Source organism: Eleutherodactylus coqui, chromosome 11, assembly GCF_035609145.1.
Source record: "Eleutherodactylus coqui strain aEleCoq1 chromosome 11, aEleCoq1.hap1, whole genome shotgun sequence".
NCBI lineage: Eukaryota > Metazoa > Chordata > Amphibia > Anura > Eleutherodactylidae > Eleutherodactylus > Eleutherodactylus coqui.
This window is the reverse complement of record NC_089847.1, coordinates 24,785,080-24,810,137: the sequence shown is the minus strand read 5'-3', so window position 1 is coordinate 24,810,137 and position 25,058 is coordinate 24,785,080. Positions and strand designations below refer to the sequence as shown.

The window sequence follows — 25,058 nt, the reverse complement described above, 5'->3', positions numbered from 1 at the left end:
TGCACTTAGACTGCAGTGTCTATATACAGTGATATGTAGAAACTGCAGAAGTCAAATGGTACAAAATGTTTTTAGCGAAATGCTACTGCACAAGTGATAATCAGCCCCCCCCCCCCCCCCCAAAAAAAATCCCAAAACATGTATTAAGTGATAAGATTTTGTCCAGCAGCTGTTTGGCCCAGCTGCACCGCACACATGAACAGTTGTATATTTATGGGCATAGGCTGTCTGACTGCAGTTTATCCATCGGGAAACAAAAGGATCAGAGTTTTGAAATTCAACATCCCCAATTCCTCTTTCGCCTACGACATCATCTGTTGGGGATAATACAGCTGCCTCCATAAACATGACATTTGTGGGTTTGGACAACTAAAAACTCTAACAGGGGCATGAAGTGTGCCAGAAATATTCAGAATACCTTTCTTCCATAACTTTTCAGATAATGGCGCAGAATCATGAGCAGATATCACTGCTACACTAGGTTTTCTCTCTCTCTAGACCATCCCTTTAAAAGTTAAATCTACTCATGGCTGGAAAAAAAAACAAAAAAAAAAAAACAAACACATGACGTCATACCCAATCCGACAGCGCCTGCTTCTCCGCTGCACCTTTCTTACAACTCCAGCAATGACGTGCTGTCACAGGGACATAGGATCCAGCTGCCCCCCGATTTCCATAGAGCTGCTGATTGGGTGCAGCAGTCACATGTCCCTGCTGGAGCTGGCAGATCAGTTGAGGTGCACACAACTTATATTCTTATAGACCACTGAGTAGATCAATTTTTAGTAGTTTCTCCCCAGGCAACCCCTTTAAAAAATTTGCCACATCCAGTCACAGAATTTCCATCGCAGCAGTGGAAATTTATTATAGGACAGCCGTTCACATGAATGGTTGGCTTGTAATACCAGGGCCGCCAGAACAGAAGGCGCTCTTACTGGATCATAGAGGGAAGATCCTGGGTGGATGACCCTGCTCTATGACAATGATGGGCATTAAAAGGGCACATAAACACGGGTTGACCTCTTGGCATAAGCTTTTTTTAAAAATGTGTTGTACCATAATTACAAGTTAACCCCCTTATCCATAGGATAAGGGATAACTTGCTGATTGGTGGGGTTCTCATCGAGACCCCTGCTGATCTCCAGAACAAGACAGTGTCCTGCTCTGCCTAGCACAGCAGGGGGTCGCTTTTCTCCCCGCAGTGACATCACTTTGAAGGGAGCGCTCGCCAAGCATGCGCGGTCGGCACTCCATTTTCAATGGGGCTGACAAAAATAACTGAGCCTCCTCCTTACTGCAGGGGGTGCAATAACACCTCAGTGACAAAGACCGGGTATACAGGACCCCAGTTATGAGAATCTGTGGGGGTCTGAGCGGTGAGACTCCCAACAATAACCAAGTTTTCCCCTACCCTGTGGAATCATTTAGATAAATCTGCACTTCATGCTTCAGGTTGTGGCTATAAGCATCACTGCTGATATGCGTTTTTTGAAAATCCAATAATAAAAGAAAAAACTTTCGGATTTTACAAGTATGCAACTTTTTTCCAAATATACTACAAGTACAGGTAAGAGATAAAGAAGGAATTGTCCAAATCAAACCAGTTTCCTGTAAGCACTCAGCTGCAAACCTGAATGGAAAGGGGTTTACCAGCAACTATACATTAAAACACTTGAGGCTGGCTACACACGTGATGCGGGGGGGTGGAACCACATCCCATCTTGAGGGGTGCTATACCATCGCATCTCCCATTATGTTCAATGGCGCCGGCGGCAGTCTGCATGCGGTGCAATGCGAGGATTCTCCATTGAAAAGAAACTCTGCGATCCTCCGCCATGGCTTGTAGCCTCTTCCCCAAAGTGATGCAAGGCGGTTTTGAAACAAACACCTCGCATCTGCAATGAAATCGCATGCTGGAGAGTGTGCAAAATCAGTCTGATTCACGGACCGATCTATCGCATTCGCCGGTGTAAAGTGAGCCTTAAGCAAATTTTTTAAAAAAGAAAAAAAAAAAGAGGAGGGTGGGTGTCACGGAGCGACCTGTTCACAAGTGGAGTTGGTCACTTAAAGGGGTTGTCCCGAGAAAGCAAGTGGGGGTAAGCACTTCTGTATGGCCATATTAATGCACTTTGTAATATACATCGTGCATTAATTATGAGCCATACAGAAGTTATTCACTTACCTGTTCCGTTGCTGGCGTCCCCGTCTCCATGGTGCCGTCTAATTTCAGCGTCTAATCTCCCAATTAGACACGCTTGCGCAGAAGGGTCTTCTCCCTTCTCTTGGGTCTCGCCACGAGCGGAGTTCTGGCTCCGCCCCCTTCTACACATCATCACGTAGCTCCGCCCCGTCACGTGTGCCGATTCCAGCCAATCAGGAGGCTGGAATCGGCAATGGACCGCACAGAGCCCACGGTGCACCATGGGAGAAGACCCGTGGTGCATCGTGGGTGAAGATCCCGGCGGCCATCTTGTTAAGGTAAGGAAGAAGTTGCCGCAGCGCGGGGATTCGGGTCAGTACTAAACGGTTTGGTTTTTTTTAACACATGCATTGGGTTTGTCTCGCGCCAAACGGGGGGCTATTGAAAAAAAAAAAAAACCCCGTTTCGGCACGGGACAACCCCTTTAAGTGGGAATGGTACCTACCAGGGTCTAAATGTACTCCATTCTATAGGCTACAAATAACCCAGGAGAAAGGTAACAAAAATCCCCAACAAAAAGAGGGGCAAACAGAAAACAAGGGGCCCATCCACAAGGCATTAGCAGGCAAGGTGCGCCATATGAGTGGCATCAGCGCCCTGATCGGTCCCTCCCGCTGTAAGGTGGGAAGCAGGCGGCAAGATAAAGAGAAAGAAGAGATCCTAGAAAGAAGTGCTCCCTACCAGAGTAATCACTTTGTAGATTACTTCAATGTGGATTTTAATATTTTCTATACAATGCTGTTATGTTCTTACTGTACCAAGGCCTGACCACCCACTAGTGCTTGTTTTTATGACATTTTTGGCTGCTGTAGCCACATTTTCCGCAATGAATTACAGATATGGATGATATTTGAATTCACGCATTTTGTTGTCGAGTGTTTCTGACGGGCAATTTTAGTCTTGGAACGTGGTCATGACTCAGTGTGAACGAGCACAAAGCCATATGGAAGCTTAGCAACACGCGATGTGCAAAGCACTACTGCAATATGCAGAACACATCAGCCTGCAAAACAGGAGAAATCGCTGAAGACACCTCCTCGCCTTTTGGGAAACGTCTGGCAGATTTACAGCTGAACATCTTTGATTATATAGAAAACCTAGGAATGCGGCAGCTTCCAAAACAGGAAACCACAAATACATTTACACCGAGGCATGGGTTTATTTTCAAAACTGAAGTCAACACGTAGCAAAGCCAGAATATCAATGAAAAGACGGATCCATTATAAAGATGCCAACACTTTTTTCGCCCTTGAACCCAGTTGCGCCACAGGCATTTTTGGCTTTCATCATCTTGCAAAAGCCATAATTTATTTTTTCCATGGACGTAACCGCATCAGGTTTTTTTTCCTTTTTTTTGCAGAATGAGTTGTATTTTTTTCATGGCACCAGTTTATGTGCCATATCATGTATTGAAAAGTTAAAATTTGTGAGGTGCACCACCCCTACAAAAAATGCTTTTTTTTTTTTTTAGTTTTTCAGTTATTCACTGCAATACAGAGGTAACTTTATTTCACAGGTTTGTTCAAACATGGCTATATGAATTATATATTTTTATTAAAAAATAATGGGTTTGGAGGGCCTTTTTTTGGTCCAACATGATTATTGCATAATACACTGCAATACCAATGTAATGCAGCTTATTGTCCCTACAGCTTCATACTAACATACCCTCTGGTAGTATAAAGAGGCAGGCCTGGAAGCCAGCACTAGGCCCATGGATACCATGACAACTGCTCCACAGTTAGCCAAGTGAATTACAGAAAGGCCCATGCCTCTAGCTACAGCATCTGAAAGGTTAAACGGATAGAATGGACGTTAGCGCCGATCCCTGCTGTTGCAAGTAGAGGATATTGTTAGAATGGGCTAGGCTCCTGGGCCTGCTCCAAATTCTTCCTGATGCGACATAAATTTGTCTCGTGTTGCTATAGAGAGAAAAAAGGAGTCTTCGAAGCTCTTAGGGTGGGGGAAGGGGGTCCAGGCGGTATTATGGTATTTTGTCACCACCGGAAGCTAGGGGTTTGACAGGGCTTCCATGAAGGAACGCCCGTCACACCCCTAGGTCCCGATTGGTAGAATAGTGGAAGGTCCTAGCATGCCTTTTTTCCAGCCGTGTGACTGTCCTCCCCGGCCTCAGTGTAAGTTGCCTGTGCATGCCGGCTATCCGCCGGCAGTGAGTGACTGTCCCCACGCGCTGTATGGACTCGCTGCTGTCCTCCTCCTACTTCGGTACTCTGCGGCCGGCTGCAGCAGCTCTCCCCACCGGCGGTCAGCACAGCGCTCACATGGACCGCCAGGTCTGGACAGTGGCTTCACCACTGCATCAGGCACCCCACCACCACTGACATGTGGCGGCTGTTTCCGGTGGCTTCTCCCCCACACCATCTGGAGCATGACACTACAGCCGCCGCTCCCTCAGTGTCCACCGCGGCTTCTCCAGCGGCTTCTTCTTTGGCCCCATAGAGAATCCGTAGCGGGTCCCTCCTGCCCCGCGGACATGAGGCATAAAAATAAGAATAAACTTACCTCTCGCCCGCTTCGGATCTTCCCTTCGCCACGGCTTCATCTTCTCTCCGTCGCGGCCGGATCTTTTTTCTTCGGGCCTGCGCATGCGCGGGGCAAGTAACCGACGTGCCCTGCGCATCCGCCGAGCCGAAGAAAGAAGATCCGGCTGCGACGGAGAGAAGATGAAGCCGCGGCGAAGGGAAGATTCGGAGCATGTGAGTAAATTCTGATTTTGGTCTCCCGCGGATCCGGACAGCTTCCATAGGCTTCAATAGAAGATCGCGGGAGACCCGCACGAAAATGGAGCATGGTCCAGATTTTTTCATGCTCCATTTTTTTAAAATCACTTTTCTTGACCATCTGCGAGTATTTATCTACCAGCAGGTGGTCAATGCATCCCTATGGGGTGCGGATCCGCGGGCAGCAGAAGAGTTAAAATCCGCTGCGGATTTTAATTCTTCTTTTGCCCGTGGACATGAGGCCTTAGCCAGCGGCAACACTGGCTTTCCTGCCGCTCTCCCTGCACTGCCAGCGCACGTGGGACCACAAGGCGGCAGACAGTGAGGGAGCGGCGGCGCAGCATCGGCCCCTCTCGGTGCAGTCCCCGATGCCGCTCCCTGTCATCAGCAGCTCACTTGGGCAGCAGGTTTAGTTCTCATTCACCAGTCGTTCAGCGTTTCACATTCCTATGTGAAACCCTGAGCAATCAATGTTTGCACTGCATGATAAGCGCACGAGCCTGTGCCGATTTTATTGCCGTCTGAAACTGAATGAACAAGAAGCGAATGATTCCCGGTCATTCAGCTGTTAGTCAGTATAAATGCGAACCATCGTTCAGTTTCGTCCCTTTGAATCATTTTCTGAACGATAATCGGTCCCTCTAAATGCAGCAAGAGGCTCCTTTTACACGGCGCCATTAATCGTTCGTGCGAGCAACTGATAACCGTTCACTCGCGCAGCCTGTTTATACAGGCAGATAAATCCTTCGCAGCTACTGTGGAATTGCTTTCACAAGTTGTGCGCCTTTACACGCAACGACGTGTGAACGAGTGAACGATTTCTATGCCTGCATAAAACGGACAAACGAGAAGTGATCGAGTTCTCATTCGCCGTTGGATGTGTTTACACGGAACGATTGTCTTTCAAATTCGCATGATTTAATGATTATTTTGAACGACGATCGTTCCGTATAAAAGGGCCTCAAGTACAACAAGCACATCTCCACCTCAACCACACCTTGCTGAGAAGGCAGCCAATATAATTGCTACTGACAAGAGCACAATTCTCTAAAAACTGCTAATACATAAAGCTATGCAGCAGCCGACTGCAGCAGAGATTATACAGAACTCTTTGTCAAACTGTCAGTGGAAAGAGACAAGGAAAATATATGCAAGAGGAATGCAAAACAGATCCTGGCGGAGGATCTCCTGATAATCTAATGGGCAAGCGGGCCGAGACATGACAAGTCCGTGGCAACAAGTCAACGGGACAAAAATATATAGAACACGCACACCTTAATCATTTCTATCCCCGAGAGAATGGCACTGGAGGAGTCAGCCAGAATACAAATACGTTACAAGCCGCCCGGATCACTACCCCCAGGAGGGATCAACACGTCAGTGGCCACGAGCAGCTTGGTTCACATTCTGACCCATCTGTTCCGTTTTTATGTGTGCAGAAGCCGGACAGACAAATGTATCGTTCATTCGTTTAGACTTAAAGATAATCGTTGCGATTCCCGCTGAAGCAGGATTTTGAACAATTTCTTGGGCACCAAGACTGGGCACATGGGCGAGTGTGAGAGTGGCCCAAGGGCGAATTTTCCCCTGCGACGATAAACCAGCCGCAGTGAACGCTTTCCATAGCGTTCCTATAGAAAGCGCAGCACCCCTGTCCACGAGTGAAGAATCATTTGCATGCTGTGAATTGCTGCAATTCTCCGCAGTGAGTCTGTCAGATGGATCTCCATGGAGATCCGTCAGCTGCCTCCTGCTCCCCGGCGGTGGATCTTGCAATGCTCAGTTGGCTCCCGCTCCCCGGCGGTATATCTCGCAATGCCCGTGGACAGGCAGCCTTACAGTTGAAAAAAAAAAAGACCACCTTGACTTGCACACAACCTCACAGTATCAATAGGTCTTGGCCTTCTAGTCTCCTCTGGACACTTCCTAGCCAGGGAAGATAGAGCAAGGGTACATAGCTGCTAAAGCCCCATTTACAGGCAAAGATCACTCAAAATTCACTCAAAAGCCTTTAGTAGCTCATTAGCTTTATTTGCATTAAAATAAAGCTCCCTTCGCTGTATGCAGATAGCAGCGGTTGGTCTGTTATCTGCATACAGCTCCAGTGTTCTGTGGGACAGCAGCTCAAAACAATGTTATCAGCGCTCCTGCAGAGAATCACAGCGTGCGGTCCCTGCCATCAGCCGGCCGATTGTTTTTATGATGAACTAAAAAGTCAGAAAAGCCAACGATGGTAGCATTTGCACGCAATGATAATCGCTCAAAAGACATAATTTAAACAAATTTTTAGCGATAAGCGTTGTGTGTAAATGGGACTTTACTTTTCTGGTAACAATCAGGACTTTAGTTCTAACGACAGGCCCCATATACATTAGACTTCAGTCATCCGGACCCACCGATAACAGGGAGTCGGTCAACTCTGAAGTTTACGTATAGGAGCAGCTCAACTTTACCCCAACAGACGATTAAAGCAACCCTGGACAAAGATGGCTGCACTCTACATTACTATACATCCTTAGTCCTGCCCACATGAGCAATGCTAACCAGTCAGAGCAACATGCAGTGTTAGGCTACCAATGGATACTAGTGCACAGAGTACAGCAGGGAGTCAGAAGTGGTACGGCCATCTTTGTTTGTCCAGACCCGGAGACCCTTTAAGAACTTGGTCCTATAACTTCCTCTGGATCAACATTGAGTGTAAATAGGCTGAACTGTGTGGACATATGTATTTTTTGGCCTTACATACTATGTTCACATTGCAAGATTTCCTTACAAACCAAGACCCTCTCCCCATTTGGGGGGGGGGGGGGAATGACTCATACAGCAAGGCTGCAAAACCAGTTATGTTGTATATGTTCTGTTTTGCTAATGCAGCCATTGTTTATATCAGACAGACCATACAACCATACTCAGCCTGTAGAAAGCACTATAAATGCATCGGCACGAGTGAGGACTAATGTTTAATTCAGCACTTCTATGAAAAGCACATGAGCAGTCCAGACGTATTGCAGTTTGCAGGCATCAAACCTACTGAAACGACCAACTAGTGGTAGTCGACTAGTCAGAAAAAAGTGACGGATAATCCGGACTAACGCGCTAGGTGTGCTTGGAATGAATGATAGGAACCATCGAAGTAGTTTTCTCTAATCTTGGATATTCTCTACTGTTGTAAACACGGTTGCCATGGCACTGACATTAGACATGTAGAAGACCGACGTGCCGACATCAGATCTGCTCGTAGGGCCGCTGTATTTTAGGTTTGATTTTTGGGAATAAAGTTCTTTGAATAACCATAATCGGTGAGTGCCGCATCTTCAAAAAGGGACATTTCTATCTCAAACATTTATAGAGAAGCCAAAGGACATAGACATAGTGACACTATTTTGAACGCATACATAACAGCTCCTCATGCCGGAAACATGGCCTATTACCGATGTACAAGCTCTATATCTCCATGTAAGAGCTGGAGATACCATATCTACTTAAAGGGAACCCGTCAGCAGATTTTACTAATGGCAGGCCAAGGCCGGCGCTGCAGTACTGATAGTCCTCCGGTTTCCACACTTTTATAGTTTGCCAGTTGATACAAGCTTACTAAGAAGCAGAAAAGTTGTTATTCAGGAAGAACTCAAAATAAAAGCCTTGCTAACCACAAAGCAGTTCTTCGCCTTCCCTGTAATTGGCTACGCTGCTCAGCTAGTTTTATAAAAGCCCTGATTAGCGGTGTATTAGAGCGAGGCATACAGTGTGACAAGGCGGCACGTCGACACTGCAAGCAACCATCACAAGGTCCTTACAGTACTGCAGGCACATGGGCACGCAGTATGCCAACGTATGGTCATAGTGCCCTCCTGTAACGGATGGAGCATGCCATAAACATCCAATACGGACCCAAAGCGGTCTACCGGCTCCGTACCACAGATCAGTAATATACATGAGCCCCAGCAGAGCGGACGGTAGTGTTATTTCTCATAGGGACCTGCATAGCCGTTGAATCTGCACAACCGCCATCACATCTGCAGACACTAAACCGTGAAATCCCAGGTTAGAGGTGCAAACGTCTACATTCCTGCATGTATCAGTTTTGGACTGTACAAAAGGGGATTTCTTGAAACATCTGACATCACGGGTGCAACTATCACCATTGATTGAGCCAAACAATGGAAGTTGCAGGAGCCAAAACAAAATCAAGGAAGTTCTGATCTGGTCACGTCAGACATGAATGGTGCCCAGTAGGCATCAATGACTGGAAAAGGGATCTTCGGGATTCTGCCATGCCACCTGGCATTCTACCAATGCTGTGTGCCACATTGCATTATTTTGTCAGTTTTTTGAATGGCACAGGCAACAGAAGTTCCAATATCTGAACTCTCCCCAACAGTTGCGTTCACACCATTTTCCATGGGTCAGCTCCGTCACAGGCGCCAGAGGACGGATAAAGCGCACACAGCGACTGGACCCCGCTAAATATAATGGGGTCCATAAGCTTTCAGTCCTACCCTGCAGCATTTTGTTCAGTATCTTATGCCCGAACCTCCAACGCAGATGTGAACGCAGGCTTAGGGCGGCATGACATGGGACGACTATCGGCAAATCACTCGAGGCGAATGTAAGCGACAGCTGCTCCGTGTAAAAACGGATGCCAAAGGGGCGAAGAGCGACAAATTCAGCTCAAGTAAAAATGGTCGTAGATAGATTGTCCATTTGCGCCAGACAATCTTTAGATAACGTTGCGGGTAAAGGTGCGCTTTGGCGTCTGTGAAAGACCAACACACAAAACAGTCGCTTGTACGCCAACTCCTCGCTGCAGCACTTCTACACATGGGTGTACGCAATTTCACTGCATGTGTGCGTTACATGCATTTTTCACAAGCGCGAAAGAAAAAAATAAAATAAATAAGTAGGTTCAATTGATGTCACTTTTCGAACAACGTGTAGAAAAAAAACCTGCACATACATGTAACATCCATGTTTGCCGTGTTACGCTCCCATACATCTTCATGGGCGATTTTGGTCAGTGAACACAGGCCAAAACGATTGGGTCCGTGTGCCGTCCGTATCCAGGAAGTAAGATGATATGGACAAACGGACAAACACTAAACACGTGTGACAAGGGCGGCTAACGGGCGACACAATCAGTTGCTCAAGAAGGTAATTCCAGGCAGCCGTCGTCCCGTGTAAACATGGCACACAATGACTAACGAGTGAGAATCGCTCACTTGCCGCGGTCGCTTGGTTTTTAGGTCAATGAGCAGTCGTTCAGCTATAAACAGCGGCCCGGTTACAGTGAATGGAGGCACGCAGCCGGAAGAGATCTCCAGAGGACTCCATTTAGCGAGTGATTAATCGTTCCTGTGTAGAAGCACAGGAGCAGCCATTGTTGGGACGGCCGTCAGTCGTGCCGCGGAAAGCCACCCTAAATCACAGGAATAACCCAAGTCAAGTGTCAGTCTGCAGCAGCACAAGTCTACACGATCATCATGTAGGAGGGGTCATCTGTACACCATGCGAAGGTCACACTTCACAGGGAAGAGTTAGGCCCAACGCACACGGGCGCATCTTCACTGCGGGGTCCGGCGCTCCACATCCCGCCGCAAATACAGCCCATAGGGCATGCATTGAAAAAGGCATTTCCATGCCCACGAGCGGGAATCAACTGCGATATTCCACTTGCAGGATGGAAATTGCAGCATGTCCTATTCTAGGCTCACACTATGCATGTCATCACCAGCCCAGCCGGCACATCCAGAGAGAGAAGACGCTGAACAGGTAAGCCGGGTCACTGCAGGGGCACAGGGTGGCAGTTGGCATCTGACCATCTGCACCAATACGGAAGGACGCGTTGCTGGGATCCGGCTCCTATGGAATTCATGCATTCATACGGACGATTTCCCGGCACAATTTCTCGCAAATACGCAGGACATGCTCGCACAAAAAATACGTGTGAAGCCGGACGTTTCTCGGACTGACGTCGCACTTGTAAACTTCAGTTTTTCAGCGAGAGTCGTGGATTTAGCGAGAAAACCAACATGGCCGCAGCTGAGCGGATTCCGATTGCTTCTCTAAAAGGAAAGAACGGCGACATTGCCCCAAAAATGAATGCGTCGCGTTCTCTCTTGTTGGTCTGAGAGGAGCGTCGCTCATGTAAGTTATCCCTTTTCACGCGATTTCTGCGCATGTTGCCTGAACGGTCGCACATAGCGGAAAATCCACAATTAAGTCCTAAACACAGCGGCAACCATCGCCGCGCCAAAAGCTGTAGGATTTGGAGGCTGATCAGAAGCAGATTTTCTCCCTTCAGTTGAAAGCCGTGAGATCGGCTGCGGCGCCGCACGACCGCGGGGGGTTGGACTTGTTTATTGCACCATTTCCCGCTACGTGTGAACGTAGCCTTACGGCGGGAGGATATTCCTTGCGCCTCTGAAAATTAGCATTAAAATCCACAGTATCTGCCGCGGCTGTAGGCGTGGATCTAGCCTGCCGACAGACAAAAGCGCGATACGGGAAAGAAAAAAATAACGCGTTTCTGCATCAGCAAGCGACGCGTCTCTTCTTAACACTCATTTCGGAATTCGCCCGTGGACAGACATCGGATCGGATCTCTGCACCTGAAACCACAGGTTTGGGCAGTTTTTTTTAGAGGCGGATGTCACCGCAGGCGATTCGCCACATTCTTACGGCGTTCCATTTTCCTGCTCTATTATTACGGAATCCCCAAAAGGGGGAATCCCCTGACCAGACAGATGCGTCCTATGACAGGACGGACCGCGCCGACTATCATCAGGCCGCTTACTTTTTTCTTGCCGCAGGTGCAACAGAACCCACAAATCAGAGGCGCCCGCTGCCAACAAGAGGCGCAGAAACGCCACAATGGCGCCAGATCCACGAGAAACCAAAACAAACATAAAAGCCATCCGGGACCCAATGCCAAGAAGCCGGTGGTCCCAGACAGCACTAGATGTCAGCCCCCCTCACATGGCACCATGTGCCCACACACACACACTGGCATCTGCCCCCTCTTACCCGCTGTACTTGGCTCTCCGTCCGCTACCAGTCCGTAATCCCGACTCCCTGGCGGTTGGAGCCCCGCGGTGTTGGGGCCGGTGCTGAGGAGGAGGAGGAGGGAGGGAAGGCCGCGAACTTGCGCATGGACCCAGCGGGGGCCGCGGCCTACCTCCCCCTCCTCCCCTCCTCCGGTAACCGGGGTGGAAGTGTGGGGGGGAGGGGAACGGAAACCAGCGAGAGCCGATAGAGCGCCGGGAGTGTGGCGGCGAGGCCTCTTCTAACGGGAATGTCCGGTAACGAGCGTCCTGGAAGGCCCCAGTCAGGCGGCTGAAGTAACCAGCGGCCAGAAAGCACGGCTAGAGAGAGTCCAGACCGCGGTGCGCTCGGTGCGGTGGGGGAGGAGCCCCCGGGGCCGGTTTGTTTCTCCTCACAGGCCGCTCCCGTGCGCGCCCCCAGAAGCTTCCATCGCGAACCGCTTCTACGCGCCCTTTGACTCCCTCAAGGCGCGCTCCCTGGGAGAGAAGACGAGCTGGCGACGTGACGCGCCCTCCTATTGGTCCGCGCCGCGGCAGCCGGCAGCGTCAGCGATGCTGATTGGCGGAAGGGATCGGTGACGCAAGAGGGATGCGGAGGTGGGAGGAGAAAGGAAGAAGGGAGCGAGAAGGGGGCGGGGCGCGGCTGCCATGTCTTCACCGCTTTCTAGCTTCTGTTGTTGTGTGTGTGTTGGGCGTGACGTCAGCGACGGGGGCGGGGCTACGGCGTTTATTTGCCTCGGTCTAGAAGGAAGCTGTCAATCAGAGAGAGAGCGGGCTGTGATTGGACAATCCTCCTGCTGGTGCAAACAAGACTGATCGAGCCCCGCCCCTTTTTCCATGCAGATGTTACATGTGTGTGTCATGTATGAGCAGGGGCATCCTACATGTATAGTGAATGTATGGCCTGGAAATAAGAATAAAGGGGATCCAGTTGATGAATGATAAAGGCTTCAGGGCCATTTACACGGAACGATTATAATTATCGCTCAGATTCGAATGATAATCATTCGCGGCGAATGATAAATAATTCGCATATTGTTCGTCGTTCAATTTGTGTAGCGCAAAAATCAAAAGAGGATCAGCTCATCATTTATGAACGCCTCCTGTATATCGTAAATGGAGGCGGGAAGCGATCGCCAGCGTGCCCCGCCTCCATTCACCGAGCGATTATCTCTTGCGTGAAAGCAAAGGAGTCATAATCGCTGGGACGACGCGCCCGATAATCGTCCTGTCTGTGAGGACCCTAATTCTATGGAGGGCAAGGATCTGGCGCCGCTTTTCGCAGTAGCTACTTTTGACGTTTGACAGGTGGCGGAACAGAACGGTTTGCGTTTGGTTCCGTCTTCGATGTCTGTTTAAAGGATCCGTTTTAAAATGCGCAAAACGGAAGAAATACAGAATACAAAAAGGGGGTCAAAAACAGATGTAAACCGAAATAAATCAATATAAACTGTCCGCTTTTTTAATTTAACTGATCCATCTACGGAATCCGGAAAAAAAAACAGAAGCTGCGGTATATATCCGTTTACATTGTATTCTGCTATTCGTTTTATAAGGGCTTCTGCAGACGAGCGTGTTTTTGTTTTTTTTAACTCTTTGCAACTTCAATGGTATTGTTTGCACGGCCACATTCCTCGCACGATATTACTACGCACGAGAAAAAATAGGCCTTGCCCCATCTTCCGCGCACGTAGTATTCATATGTCAGAGAAAAGATAGGGCAGGAGCAATCTTTCCCATGAAGGTTTATTGAAGCATGAAAAAAAAAGTAGCGAACACAGATGTTGCATGTATGTGCGCTGTGATCTCTTACACATGTTGCTAGGGGGGGTCTTTTTTTCAGAGTCAGGAACACTATTATCCTTAGGGAGAGCACCCCCCTAAGGATAATAAGACTTATATGGCCATTCATACTCCTCTGGGTAGTATGCAAGTAAGGGAGATGGATCAATATCTCTGCAGCGCCACCTATTGGAAGGCAGCAATTCCCAGTCATTGTTACAAGGCTTGTATAAAGAGTCTAACAATGACTTGCAGGAATGCTTCCTTCCAATAGGTGGTGCTGCAGAGTTCTTGTTCCATCTCCCTTATTTGTAAAAAAAAATGCACATGCAAACAATGTTTGCAACACGCACATACACACGCAGTGCGATCAATCAGTAGCAAAACAGCCTACCCCCATGTGAATGAGCCCTTATTTTTAACTTATTGGGATGGAATGATTTATGAAGAAAGATCATGAGCAACAGGCATAACTTTAGGGCTTTTTGGGAAAATACGCTCGCCGCTACGGAGAGTATTTTCGCATGAACCAGTCTAAAGTAATTTTCCTTTCCCTTTAAACGCCGCGGGTTAAAAAAAAAAACAGAACAGGAAGATAGGGCAAGGTCAATTTTTTCTCGTGCGTAGTCACATCGCGCACAAATGACGCTAGTGAAAACGAAAGTTTTGTTTCGTCCCGTTTTGCCGCTGTGACAATAAATTTTTGCACGTGAATATGTTGAAAATTTACCACATTTTGGTTGAAACGAACAAAATCCGTGATGAAACATCCGCAACAAGATTCATATGTGCAGCGGATTATTTCGCCATTGATTAATGTCGATTATTACCCCCCCATTCACTAACATTGTACGGTATTTAGTCGAAGGATTCTACAAACGAAGTTCTGCAATGAGCGCGCAGCGTGTGAAACTGTCCTCATACCTGCGGATCCAGAAATAGGAAGTGTAAATATCTATAAATACAACAAGATTCACTTCTTGCCATCGCCATCAGTTCTTAAAGGTACGGCAAGGTGACTTGAACAATCTGCTCCGTGCTGCCACATTGTAATAAGAGGCCATATAAGTGCACTGCAGCCAGGGTTACACGGCCGGATCTCATCCCCACGGCTGCAGGACTCCCAGTTGTGGACATTTGTAACCGTTTATCAGATCCCCGAGTTCTTCTTAATCTTTCTTATGACCTTGTTTTCGTCTGCGCTGAGAACTCTTGGAGACTTCTTGCTTCCATCAGGGCGGCTCGGACAGCTGGACAGGCCGTACATCCAGAATATTTGGACTTGTGCCGGAAAGTTGGAAACTTACTCCGCTGAAGACAAGACAGGAGAACGGCGCGTTATCTGATAGGACCAAGACTTCTCAAACCTGTTGTCACCTTGTTCTTCAAAACCGCCTATCTATAAGGTCATCTTCATGGAGCTACATTCTGAGGGCGGATCCAGACGAACGTGTATTTCTCCCCTAAGGCTTGGTTCACACAGGACGGAATTTCCGTGCGGAATGTCTGCATGGCAATTCCGCCCCCGGCTCCTAATCCTGGGATTAGCCAGCAAAATGGACCCGATTTTTGCAGCCAGGTCAGGCGGAAACAGCGCTTTTTAGCGTGACTACCGTAATCGCAATATAACGCTCCCATTGATTTCAATAGGGCTTACAGACAGGCGCTCGATCGCAGCGCTGGACGGCGCTTTCCATCGTCACGGTTTTCGACCGCTGTCTGCTGTATTTTTCGGCGTTGAGGGCACCTCATCACAATGATGGGGTGCGCCAAAACACGCTGCAGCCGAAAAGTCAAATTGGGACTTATGAAAACAACACTATTAAAATCAATGACTTTGCTTCATCACGTTTTGCGGTCATGATTTTCAATCCGTTTTACGACGGAACCGAACAGCGTCGAACAGACACCATTGACTATAATGGGGTCCGTTCAGTTCCTGATCAGTTGACCAGCACTTTACCGGACAGAAAAGTCCTGCATGCAGGACTTTTTCTTCCGGCATTTTGCCCCGGATCGGCGACGGAGAATCCAGCACAGATGTGAAAGCAGCCTTATAAATGATTATTGGCCATAATGGCAATATATACGGCAGGCGTATTAGCATCACACGGCTAGTCCCATCTCCTTTTACTTCCTGTTTTTGCCATGAGCTGCCGGATGTGACCTCTCATACAGATCCCATACACAACACCGACCTTCTATTCGCTATTGTGCAGCACCACCTGTCTTTCATTCAGTGGAATTACAAGCATATTCCTACTAGTCCTCATTCCGTGGGACCGTTTGGGCAGGAATATAATGATAGGAAGACTGGAACATTTTTACAGTCCATCTAATGGTAATCACAACAGCACCTTACAAATAGACCCCAATGTCAGATCCTTCGGGGGAGGCGGATTCTGCACAGCCGTGATGAGAATGAACCCCTCTTCTCTCTCCAAACAGTAGAATACAAATGTACACGGCAGCAGAGCGGCTTAGATGTAAGACAGATTGCCTTTATTCCATTTTAAAACGATGCATACTGCAACATTTCGGCCACCAAGTGACCTTTATCATGCTTGATAAAGGTCACTTGGTGGCCGAAACGTCGCAGTATGAAGACATGCTGCCGCGTACATTTGTATTCTACTGTTTGGAACGTTTTTACAAACATGTCCAGAAAAAATCGTGTCGTGTTCCATTAGTCCTTGTATGTTGCTTGTAGGGCAGAATAGCTTTGTACATATGACTCTGAAGAATAGCGTTTTTGACTAGGGAGCTATAGGACTTCCATGCGGGGTCGTACAGCCTCCTTGTATGTAGCTCTGAGAGCCAGGAGCAGGAACTGAGCTCCCGCCCCCTCTCTGCGTTCTCCCCACCCCTCTGGGGCGGGGCTAAATTCCACAAATTAGCCCTGCCTCTCCCCATTGCAAATAGTGCAGAGGGGCGGAGAGGAGGCAGAGAGGAGGCAGAGAGGAGGCGGGAGCTCAGTTCCTGCTCCTGGCTCTTCCATCCTCCCCCCCCCCCCCCCGCACACGAGGACAACGTATATCGGCTCGGCGGGAAAACCGAGCCGATATACGCTCGCGGGAATGCACCCTTATCTAATGCAGATGAACTCCTCCTCATCATACACTAATCTATTACACAGACGACCTCCTCAAATACTAATATATTAGGGCTCATTTAGACAACGATTATCGCTCAAAATTCCCTCATCTTCCAACTTTTGAACGATAATCGTGTGCATTTACATGGCAAGATGATCGCTCAAAATTCGCTCAAACAGCAGCTTGAGTGACAGTTTTGAGCATTCACTTTGCATAAACTGTTAAGTAGCGAATTAGCTATTTAACAGCTTATTAGTGTGTAAATGAAGGCTCACACTGTATACAGAAGACAAGCAGGACCGCTATCTTTTGTATACAGCTGCTCTCTTCTCAGAGTGCTCAGCTGTTATACAGCTGAGCGCTCCGAGCGGGGTATACAGAAGACAAGCGGGGCCGCTTGTCTTCTGTATACAGCGGTTTTCTTCTCGGAGCGCACAGCTGCTATGCAGCTAAATGCTCTGAACTGCGGGCTATGCAGAAGACAAGCAGGACCGCTTTCTCTCCGAGTGCGTTTAGACACAGCGATTATCGCCCAAAAGATAGTAGTTGAGCAAATTTCGAGTGTTACCATGCGGGGGCTGCCGGGGCCGCGGGTGGTTGGTCGGCGCGGTGCGCGCTCTCATAGGTCCGGGCAGCAGCGTGTGCGCAGACGTCTATGAGTGCAGCTCTTTGCACGAGTCCCTCTTATGAAATTCTGCTAGGAGGCGTCGCCTCCCCCTCTCCGCCCCTGGGCGGAGGCTTCTGTTTATAAGGCTGGCAGTGAGGTCCATTCACTGCCAGTTATTGGTTTCTGTTCAGTGTGCTAGTGGCCTGGCTCTGGCAGTCTCCTGTGTTCAGCTTCTGCTATATCTGCCAGGTTATCCATCTGCCTCGGTCTGCCTGTATTTCCTGTTGGTTTTCGTCACGTGCCCTTCCTGTCGATATCCTACCCTGTTCCATCTTGGTACGCCAGCGAGTGTAGGGACTGCCGCCCAGTTGCCCGCCTGGGGTTAGCTAGGAGTGGAGGCAAGTAGGCAGGGACAGGGGTTGCGGGTAAGTTCTAGGGCAACCCAGGCTGGCGTAACATCGGGTGGGATACCGTAACATCGAGCGATAATTGTTGTCTAAATGGGCCTTAACACAGACTTCCTGCTCCTCAGATGATGATCTATTACATAGACCTCCTGCTCCTCAGATAATATCTTACACAGACAACCTCCTCCTCTGCTCCAACTACCACACAGCTTCCCACCAGCAGTAAGCACTATGAACCACACAAAAATGAGCCCAGCACCCACTCTTCTGAAAGCTGTCCAAAACTAAATCTGTGTTGCCCGCTGCAGCATTTCAGCCCGTGTGCAGGGCGCCATAAGGAGAGGAGGACAAGCAGCTGTAAGATGCATGCGGTGACGCTTATCTGCTAGCTGAAAAAAGTCGATCAAGCTATGTGATCACGTTCAGCATAGGTGCCAGGAAAGCTCTCAGGCCCATAAGCTAGACATAGCTGTGGGCCCACATTAACCCTGAAAGATTGTCATTTTGGCCTCCGATGGGTTGCAGTATATTGCCATAATTTTTTTAAGCTGCATACTAAAGGGCAGCAGTCTGCATTGTGCTGCATACAGCAGAGCACCCCAAAAAACATAAATCATGCAACATGCATTTTTTTAATGGCTATACATTGGCATATGTCGGGGGTATACGTCCGTGAACACTTCCGGTGTATAAGTGTGGTGTGGATAATACTACTGCTGACCTATTCTCCATCGCTCGGAACCCAGGCCGATCAGCTGATCGGCACCCACTGTCAATGCCACAACTTACGGGGAATGGATTGGAAGCATTTAGCGCCAACCCCTGAGTATTGTGATACAAACAGCGGACACCCATCAGCTAATTGGCTGGGGTCCCAAACGGTAGCCCCCCGCCAGTCAACTATGGAGGACCACTCTAAGGACAGGTCATCAATAGTATTTCCCTGGAAAACCCTTTGATTTTGTCTATAGGATTTCTTGTGATACGCGGGATGAACTGGCTATTTGCTAATCAATATCGGCGATCGTTTTGCTGTACTGTAGATTTTTAAAAATGGTTTTACCAAATGGACACAATTTGCCAAATATCGATGTATTCAGATAGCATTTCGGCTAAGGTCTCCTGTCCGCAGGCACTCGTGCGGGCGAGCCGCAGTTCAAGCAGCCATAGAGACCCATGTGGCATCTGCACTTAATTTAACACCTGCGGATTCGATTTTATTTGTGGATGACAAGTACAGAAAAGAAATCGCAGCATGCTCCATTTTACTGCGGATGATGAGCTCCATTCATTTCTATTGGAGCGAGTGATCCGCAGTGTATCCGCAAATACATTTGGGGATGCACTGTGGATTTGAAGGTTAAAATTAATTAGGAAGGTGGGGAAAAGGCTGGGAGGTGGGGTTGCAGATCTTTTTCCCGCGCGGAAAAAACAAAGAATCCGTGATCTCCCGCAAGCTATTAAAAATCAAATCCGCGATCACTCGCAGTGCATCTGCTGTGGAAATCCGCATGTAGAATCCACGCATGACGTAGACATGAGGCCTTAGGCCCAATGCCCACGGCTGTATTTGCACTGCGGGATCTACAGTGAGTGTTCGTCTCCGGATCCTGCAATACTCCCCATAGGACTTGCTATGGAAAACGCTTTTCCATGACCATGAGCAGAAATCAACTGCGATTTTCCGCACACGGGGGAAAAGTCGCAGCATGTCCTATTCTGGTGCGAGCCTTGCACAGACTGTTAATGGAAGCCGTCGGTCCCTCGGCGAGTCGTATCGGATCTGCGTCATAGCCCGCGCGACTCTCTGCACCGTGCATGCGCAGTGGCGCACCAGACGGCACATCCGCAGAGCAGAAAGAAGACTTCAAGACAGGTATGCGGGGGTCACAGAGTCTGATTCCACTGCAAGAATTTATCACTGGAGACAAGTGGCAGTAGTAGAACAATTGCTTGGACAGAATTCAAGGAGATCAGCTTCAGAGAGCAGGTGCCGGCCCTTTAAGAGGTGTGAGCCCTTTTGGCAGAGGACAGCGTGCGGACGGAAGAGGCATGGCGAAGAGAGCAGCCAGAGCTCAATGTGGATGACCAGAATGGCTCTGGTTGATCGCTGTACTAGGTACAGGTGGGCTGCAGTGTTAGCGCATTAGGAGTCATCAGTTTTTGCATTTTCCTTCTCTATCCAAGCCCAGAGCACCATGATGACTTCTTCCAACTTCGACCGATGCTGCCAACTATCGACTCATCTCAAACCTCCCCTTCATCTCCAAACTACTAGAACACCTGGTTTACTCTCGCCTTATAAGCTATCTCTAAAAAAAACTGTCTTCTTGACCCTCTACAGTCCGGCTTCCGCCCCCTACACTCGACAGAAACCACCCTGACTAAAGTGTCAAACGGCCTCCTGACTGCCAAATCGAGGGGCGACTTCTCCCTACTGATCCTCCTCGACCTCTCTGCAGCATTCGACACTGTTGACCACAAACTTCTCCTCACTATGCTTCGTTCCATTGGATTAAAGGACACTGCCCTCTCCTGGTTCTCCTCCTACCTATCTGACTGCTCCTTCAGTGTCTGCTTTGCTGGCTCTACCTCCCCTCCTCTTCTCCTTGCTGTTGGGGTCCCCCAGTGCTCGGTCCTCGGCCCCCTCTCTTCTCCATCTACACAGCCCCCATTGGACAGACCATCAGGAGATTTGGTTTCCAGTACCATCTCTATGCTGATGACACCCAGCTATACACCTCCTCCCGGGATATCACAGCAACATTCCTCCAGAACACCACAGACTGTCTGTCTGCTGTCTCTAACACTATGTCCTCTCTCTACCTAAAACTGAACCTCTCAAAAATTGACCTACTGGTGTTTCCGTCCTCCACTAACCGACCTTATTCTGACATCTCCATCTCAGTGTGTGGCACCACCATAACTCACAGACAGCACTCCCACTGCCTTGGGGTCATACTCGACTCAGATCTCTCCTTCAACCCCTACATCCAATCTCTGGCCCGAACATGTCATCTGCACCTTAAGAACATCACTAGAATCCGCTCTTTTCTCACTGCGGACACGCTAAAAACGCTTACTGTTGCCCTCATCCACTCCCGCCTTGATTATTGCAGCTCGTTGCTGATCAGCCTCCCTGCTCCAGACTCTCCCCTCTCCAATCCATCCTGAATGCGGCAGCCAGGCTCATCTTCCTGTCCAGCCGCTACTCAGACGCCTCTGCCCTGTGCCGGTCACTGCACTGGCTGCCCGTTAAATACAGAATTCAATTTAAACTCACTACCCTCATCCACAAAGCCCTCCACAGCACCGCCCCGCCCTATATTGCCTCCCTCATCTCAATCCACCAGCCAGCCTGGGCTCTCCGCTCTTCTAATGAAATCAGACTGAGCGCCCCTTTAATTCAAACCTCTCATTCCCGCCTCCAAGACCTCTCAAGAGCAGCACCGGTCCTCTGGAACGCGCTACCAAAAAAATATCCGGGCAATCACTGACACACTAAACTTCAGGCGTGCCCTAAAAATGTACCTCTTCAGGAAGGCATACCATATCCCCTAAACCAACCCCCTCGGTACTCCGCCTGATAACATGCTCCCTGACATACTGACTGCAATCCCTGCTAGCCGTAATCAACAGCAGTCATCCTGCAGTCATCCTGATTCTGCCACTATACGGCCTGACCACTGTCTGTGTGTAAAGCATCCCTCATTCTCCACCTCGCCATACCGTGCACATCTCCAGCCCCTTTACCTTCTGTATCACCCCATTACCTGTAGTATGTTAGCTCGTTGGAGCAGGACCCTCACCCCTACTGTTTCCATTAATTGATTACTTCATGTAACCGTGGTCTTGTGTTATTTCCCCTGTATTGTAAGCGCTGCGGAATATGTTGGCGCTATATAAATGAAGACTATTATTATTATTACAGTCATGACTTGTCTCTGCACAAACTCCAGTTCCCCTAATATCTACACAATAGACACAAGGAAGATCAAAGACAGAATCTCAGTGCCATGCAACCCCATCAGGATTGTTAAAAACTTTTTAGAAACCACGTACATTTTTTTCAAATACACACAGTTTTTTTGAGGTTTAAAAAAGTACCAAAAAAACGTCAAGTGTAAATACAGTCAAACTAGTTTGGATGACCCTCCAGGTTCCTGTCCCATGAAGTGCAGGATAAGGCCGTGATCACATATGCATTGGAAGCTCACAAATGCCATCAGCATGATGGACTTAACAAACCTTATAGATCCCCAGTAGAGATGAGCGAACGTACTCGTTTCGAGTAATTACTCGATCGAGCGCCGCGATTTTGGAGTACTTCAGTACTCGGGTGAAAAGATTCGGGGGGCGCCGGGGGGATGTGTGGCGGTGCGGGGGGTAGCAGCAGGGAACAGGGGGGAGCCCTCTCTCTCTCCCTCTCCCCCCCACTCCCCACTGCAACCCCCCACTCACCCACGGCGCCCCCCGAATCTTTTCGCCCGAGTACGGAAATACTCGAAAATCGCAGTACTCGGGCGAAAAAGGGTCGTGGCCGAGTACGCTCGCTCATCTCTAATCCCCAGTGACTTATAAGACAGCGGGGTTTCCTGGTATCCATCATAAGATCTGTCAGGCAAAGGGCGGCTTCACACGGGCGTATTTGCGTGTAACATTTCCACGCGCAAATAGAGAATAAAACCAACTGACTTCAATGGGTTTGTTTTAATTCTCTTTTTTTGCACACGCATTTCTTACATTCGCACACCGAGCGTCCCTTAAGAAGACTATGGTGAGGTGCGCAAATGGAAAAAAAAACACATCTGGACCTCATTAGGCTATAATGCTTTTTAAATACGGACAGGGGTTCGTTGCGTGCACATATGAACAGGCGCAAAAAGTACAGTACAGTGCGCAGACCTGAGAGCAAATTAACTTCGTTCATAGCTCAAATACATAGCACTGAAGCATGCACATTTGCGCATTTGCTCATGTGAAGCCACCCTAAAGTCACACTACCGTTTTTTCTTTCCGTCTAGCCTTTTCATTGTGGGAGCAGCTAAGCGGAATGAAAATGCTTTCGATTTGTGCCCGCAGACATGAAGGCCTTCATTTTTCAACCTTTTGTCAATTTTCTATCTCCACTCCGTTTTAAAAACTGAAGCAAAAGCGCAGATCCCCAGCATTCACTTCCAGTTCAAAAAAACGGAAACAAAATGGATCGCCATTATTTCCCCCCCAAAAATGGACATGTGAATGTGATGCATTTTTGCTCCCATAGGCTAGCTACACACGACAAAGCGTGGTTCTCCGAGTTTTCCGAGCTCGATATTACGTTCGCTAATGTGTGTTCTCACGGCGATGCGAGGCGCTTTTATGGCAAAAACGCCTCCATCACTTCAGTTAAAGTCTTGGGCCGGGACTGCAGAGGATAAAGTCTTGGGCCGGGACTGCAGAGGATAAAGTCTTGGGCCGGGACTGTAGAGGGTAAAGTCTTGGGCCGGGACTGTAGAGGGTAAAGTCTTGGGCCGGGACTGTAGAGGGTAAAGTCTTGGGCCGGGACTGTAGAGGGTAAAGTCTTGGGCCGGGACTGTAGAGGGTAAAGTCTTGGGCCGGGACTGTAGAGGGTAAAGTCTTGGGCCGGGACTGTAGAGGATAAAGTCTTGGGCCGGGACTGTAGAGGGTAAAGTTTTGGGCCGGGACTGTAGAGGATAAAGTCTTGGGCCGGGACTGTAGAGGGTAAAGTCTTGGGCCGGGACTGTAGAGGGTAAAGTCTTGGGCCGGGACTGTAGAGGGTAAAGTCTTGGGCTAGGACTGCAGACAATGGTTGGTCGTTAAGGTGTACCAACTCTGCCAATGAGGATATAGAAGTACAGATGGCAGCATCCGTGGTGCAAGATAAAAATCTTTAATTTCTCCTACCGCTAAAAACGACGTTTCAACGCTTTGGAGTCTTTTTCAAGTGACTCTGAAGAGTCGAAACGCTGTTTTTAGTGTTGGGAGGAATTAAAGACTTTTTATCTTGCCCCACGGATGCTGCCATCTTTACTTCTATACCTACATTGTGGTTGAGGTCTATTGGATCAGACCTTTGTGCGGTGGCTGTGCATACACACCCGTCCAGCTCTCACAGTGCTGTTGACTAATTCTCTACTTTTGAACTCTGCCAAGGAGTTGACAGCTGCGGAATTCTGTCATGTCCCGGCCGGGTGCGGCAGTACCTCCTCCGGTCACTAGGCGGCAGTCACTCCCGGCGCTCATGCCCTCTGTAGAGGTGCTGCGCACTAGGCCGCGGTGAGGCCTCGGCCTCGAGTTTCGGCCCGGCCCAGAGATGGGTCTGTTCCTGCTGCCTCTGGGGAGACGGCCCGTCAGTATGACCGGAGTGTGGCGGCTTCTGGCCAGGACGGGGATAAGGAGCAGCAGCTCCGGAGGAATACTGCAGGTATCCGGGGGAAGAGTGTGTGTTCTGCTACGGGCAGTCACAGGTACCGGGGGCAGAAGGGCGACTACACCGGGGAAGGGGAGAGGCAGCTACAAAGGGGTTGGGGCAGTATTGAGGGCGGCAGGTACACGGGTGACGGGGCATGAATGAGAGGGGCAGGTACAAGGGTGACGGGGCATGAATGAGAGGGGCAGGTACAAGGGTGACGGGGCTTTAATTTGAGGAAAGGATACAAAGGTGACGGGGCAGGTATGAGGGCAATAGTGAGGGTGACAGAAGATGGTGAGAGGAGCAGGGGCAATAGTGAGAGGAGCAGATGTAAGGGGGACAGGTACAAGAGCGAGGGGATGATGGTGAGAGGGGCTGGTACAAGGGTGACGGGGCATTAATGAGAGGGGCAGGTGCAAGGGTGACGGGGCATTAATGAGAGGGGCATTTACATGGGTGACGGGACATTAATGAGAGGGGCTGGTACATGGGTGACGGGGCATGAATGAGAGGGGCTGGTACATGGGTGACGGGGCATGAATGAGAGGGGCTGGTACATGGGTGACGGGGCATGAATGAGAGGGGCTGGTACATGGGTGACGGGGCATGAATGAGAGGGGCTGGTACATGGGTGACGGGACATTAATGAGAGGGGCATTTACATGGGTGACGGGACATTAATGAGAGGGGCTGGTACATGGGTGACGGGGCATGAATGAGAGGGGCTGGTACATGGGTGACGGGGCATGAATGAGAGGGGCTGGTACATGG

The 25,058-nt window shown here is 49.1% G+C and overlaps 2 protein-coding genes across 4 annotated transcripts in view; one reads left to right on the top strand and one right to left on the bottom strand.

Moving 5' to 3' along the window:
- Window positions 1-12,449, bottom strand: part of ANKRD11 (ankyrin repeat domain containing 11) — a 187,086-nt gene extending 174,637 nt beyond the window's left edge. For all 3 annotated transcript variants that reach the window (XM_066582959.1, XM_066582962.1, XM_066582961.1), the window contains exon 1: window positions 11,965-12,449. The gene's annotated coding sequence lies outside the window, so the exon portion shown is untranslated. The remainder of the gene's footprint in view (window positions 1-11,964) is intronic.
- An 11,651-nt stretch (window positions 12,450-24,100) lies between these two features.
- The window catches only part of SPG7 (SPG7 matrix AAA peptidase subunit, paraplegin), a 38,123-nt gene continuing 37,165 nt past the window's right edge, over window positions 24,101-25,058 (top strand). The window contains exon 1 of the mRNA XM_066582930.1: window positions 24,101-24,299. Coding sequence (XP_066439027.1) covers window positions 24,189-24,299 — 111 coding nt within the window. The 5' untranslated portion in view covers window positions 24,101-24,188. The remainder of the gene's footprint in view (window positions 24,300-25,058) is intronic.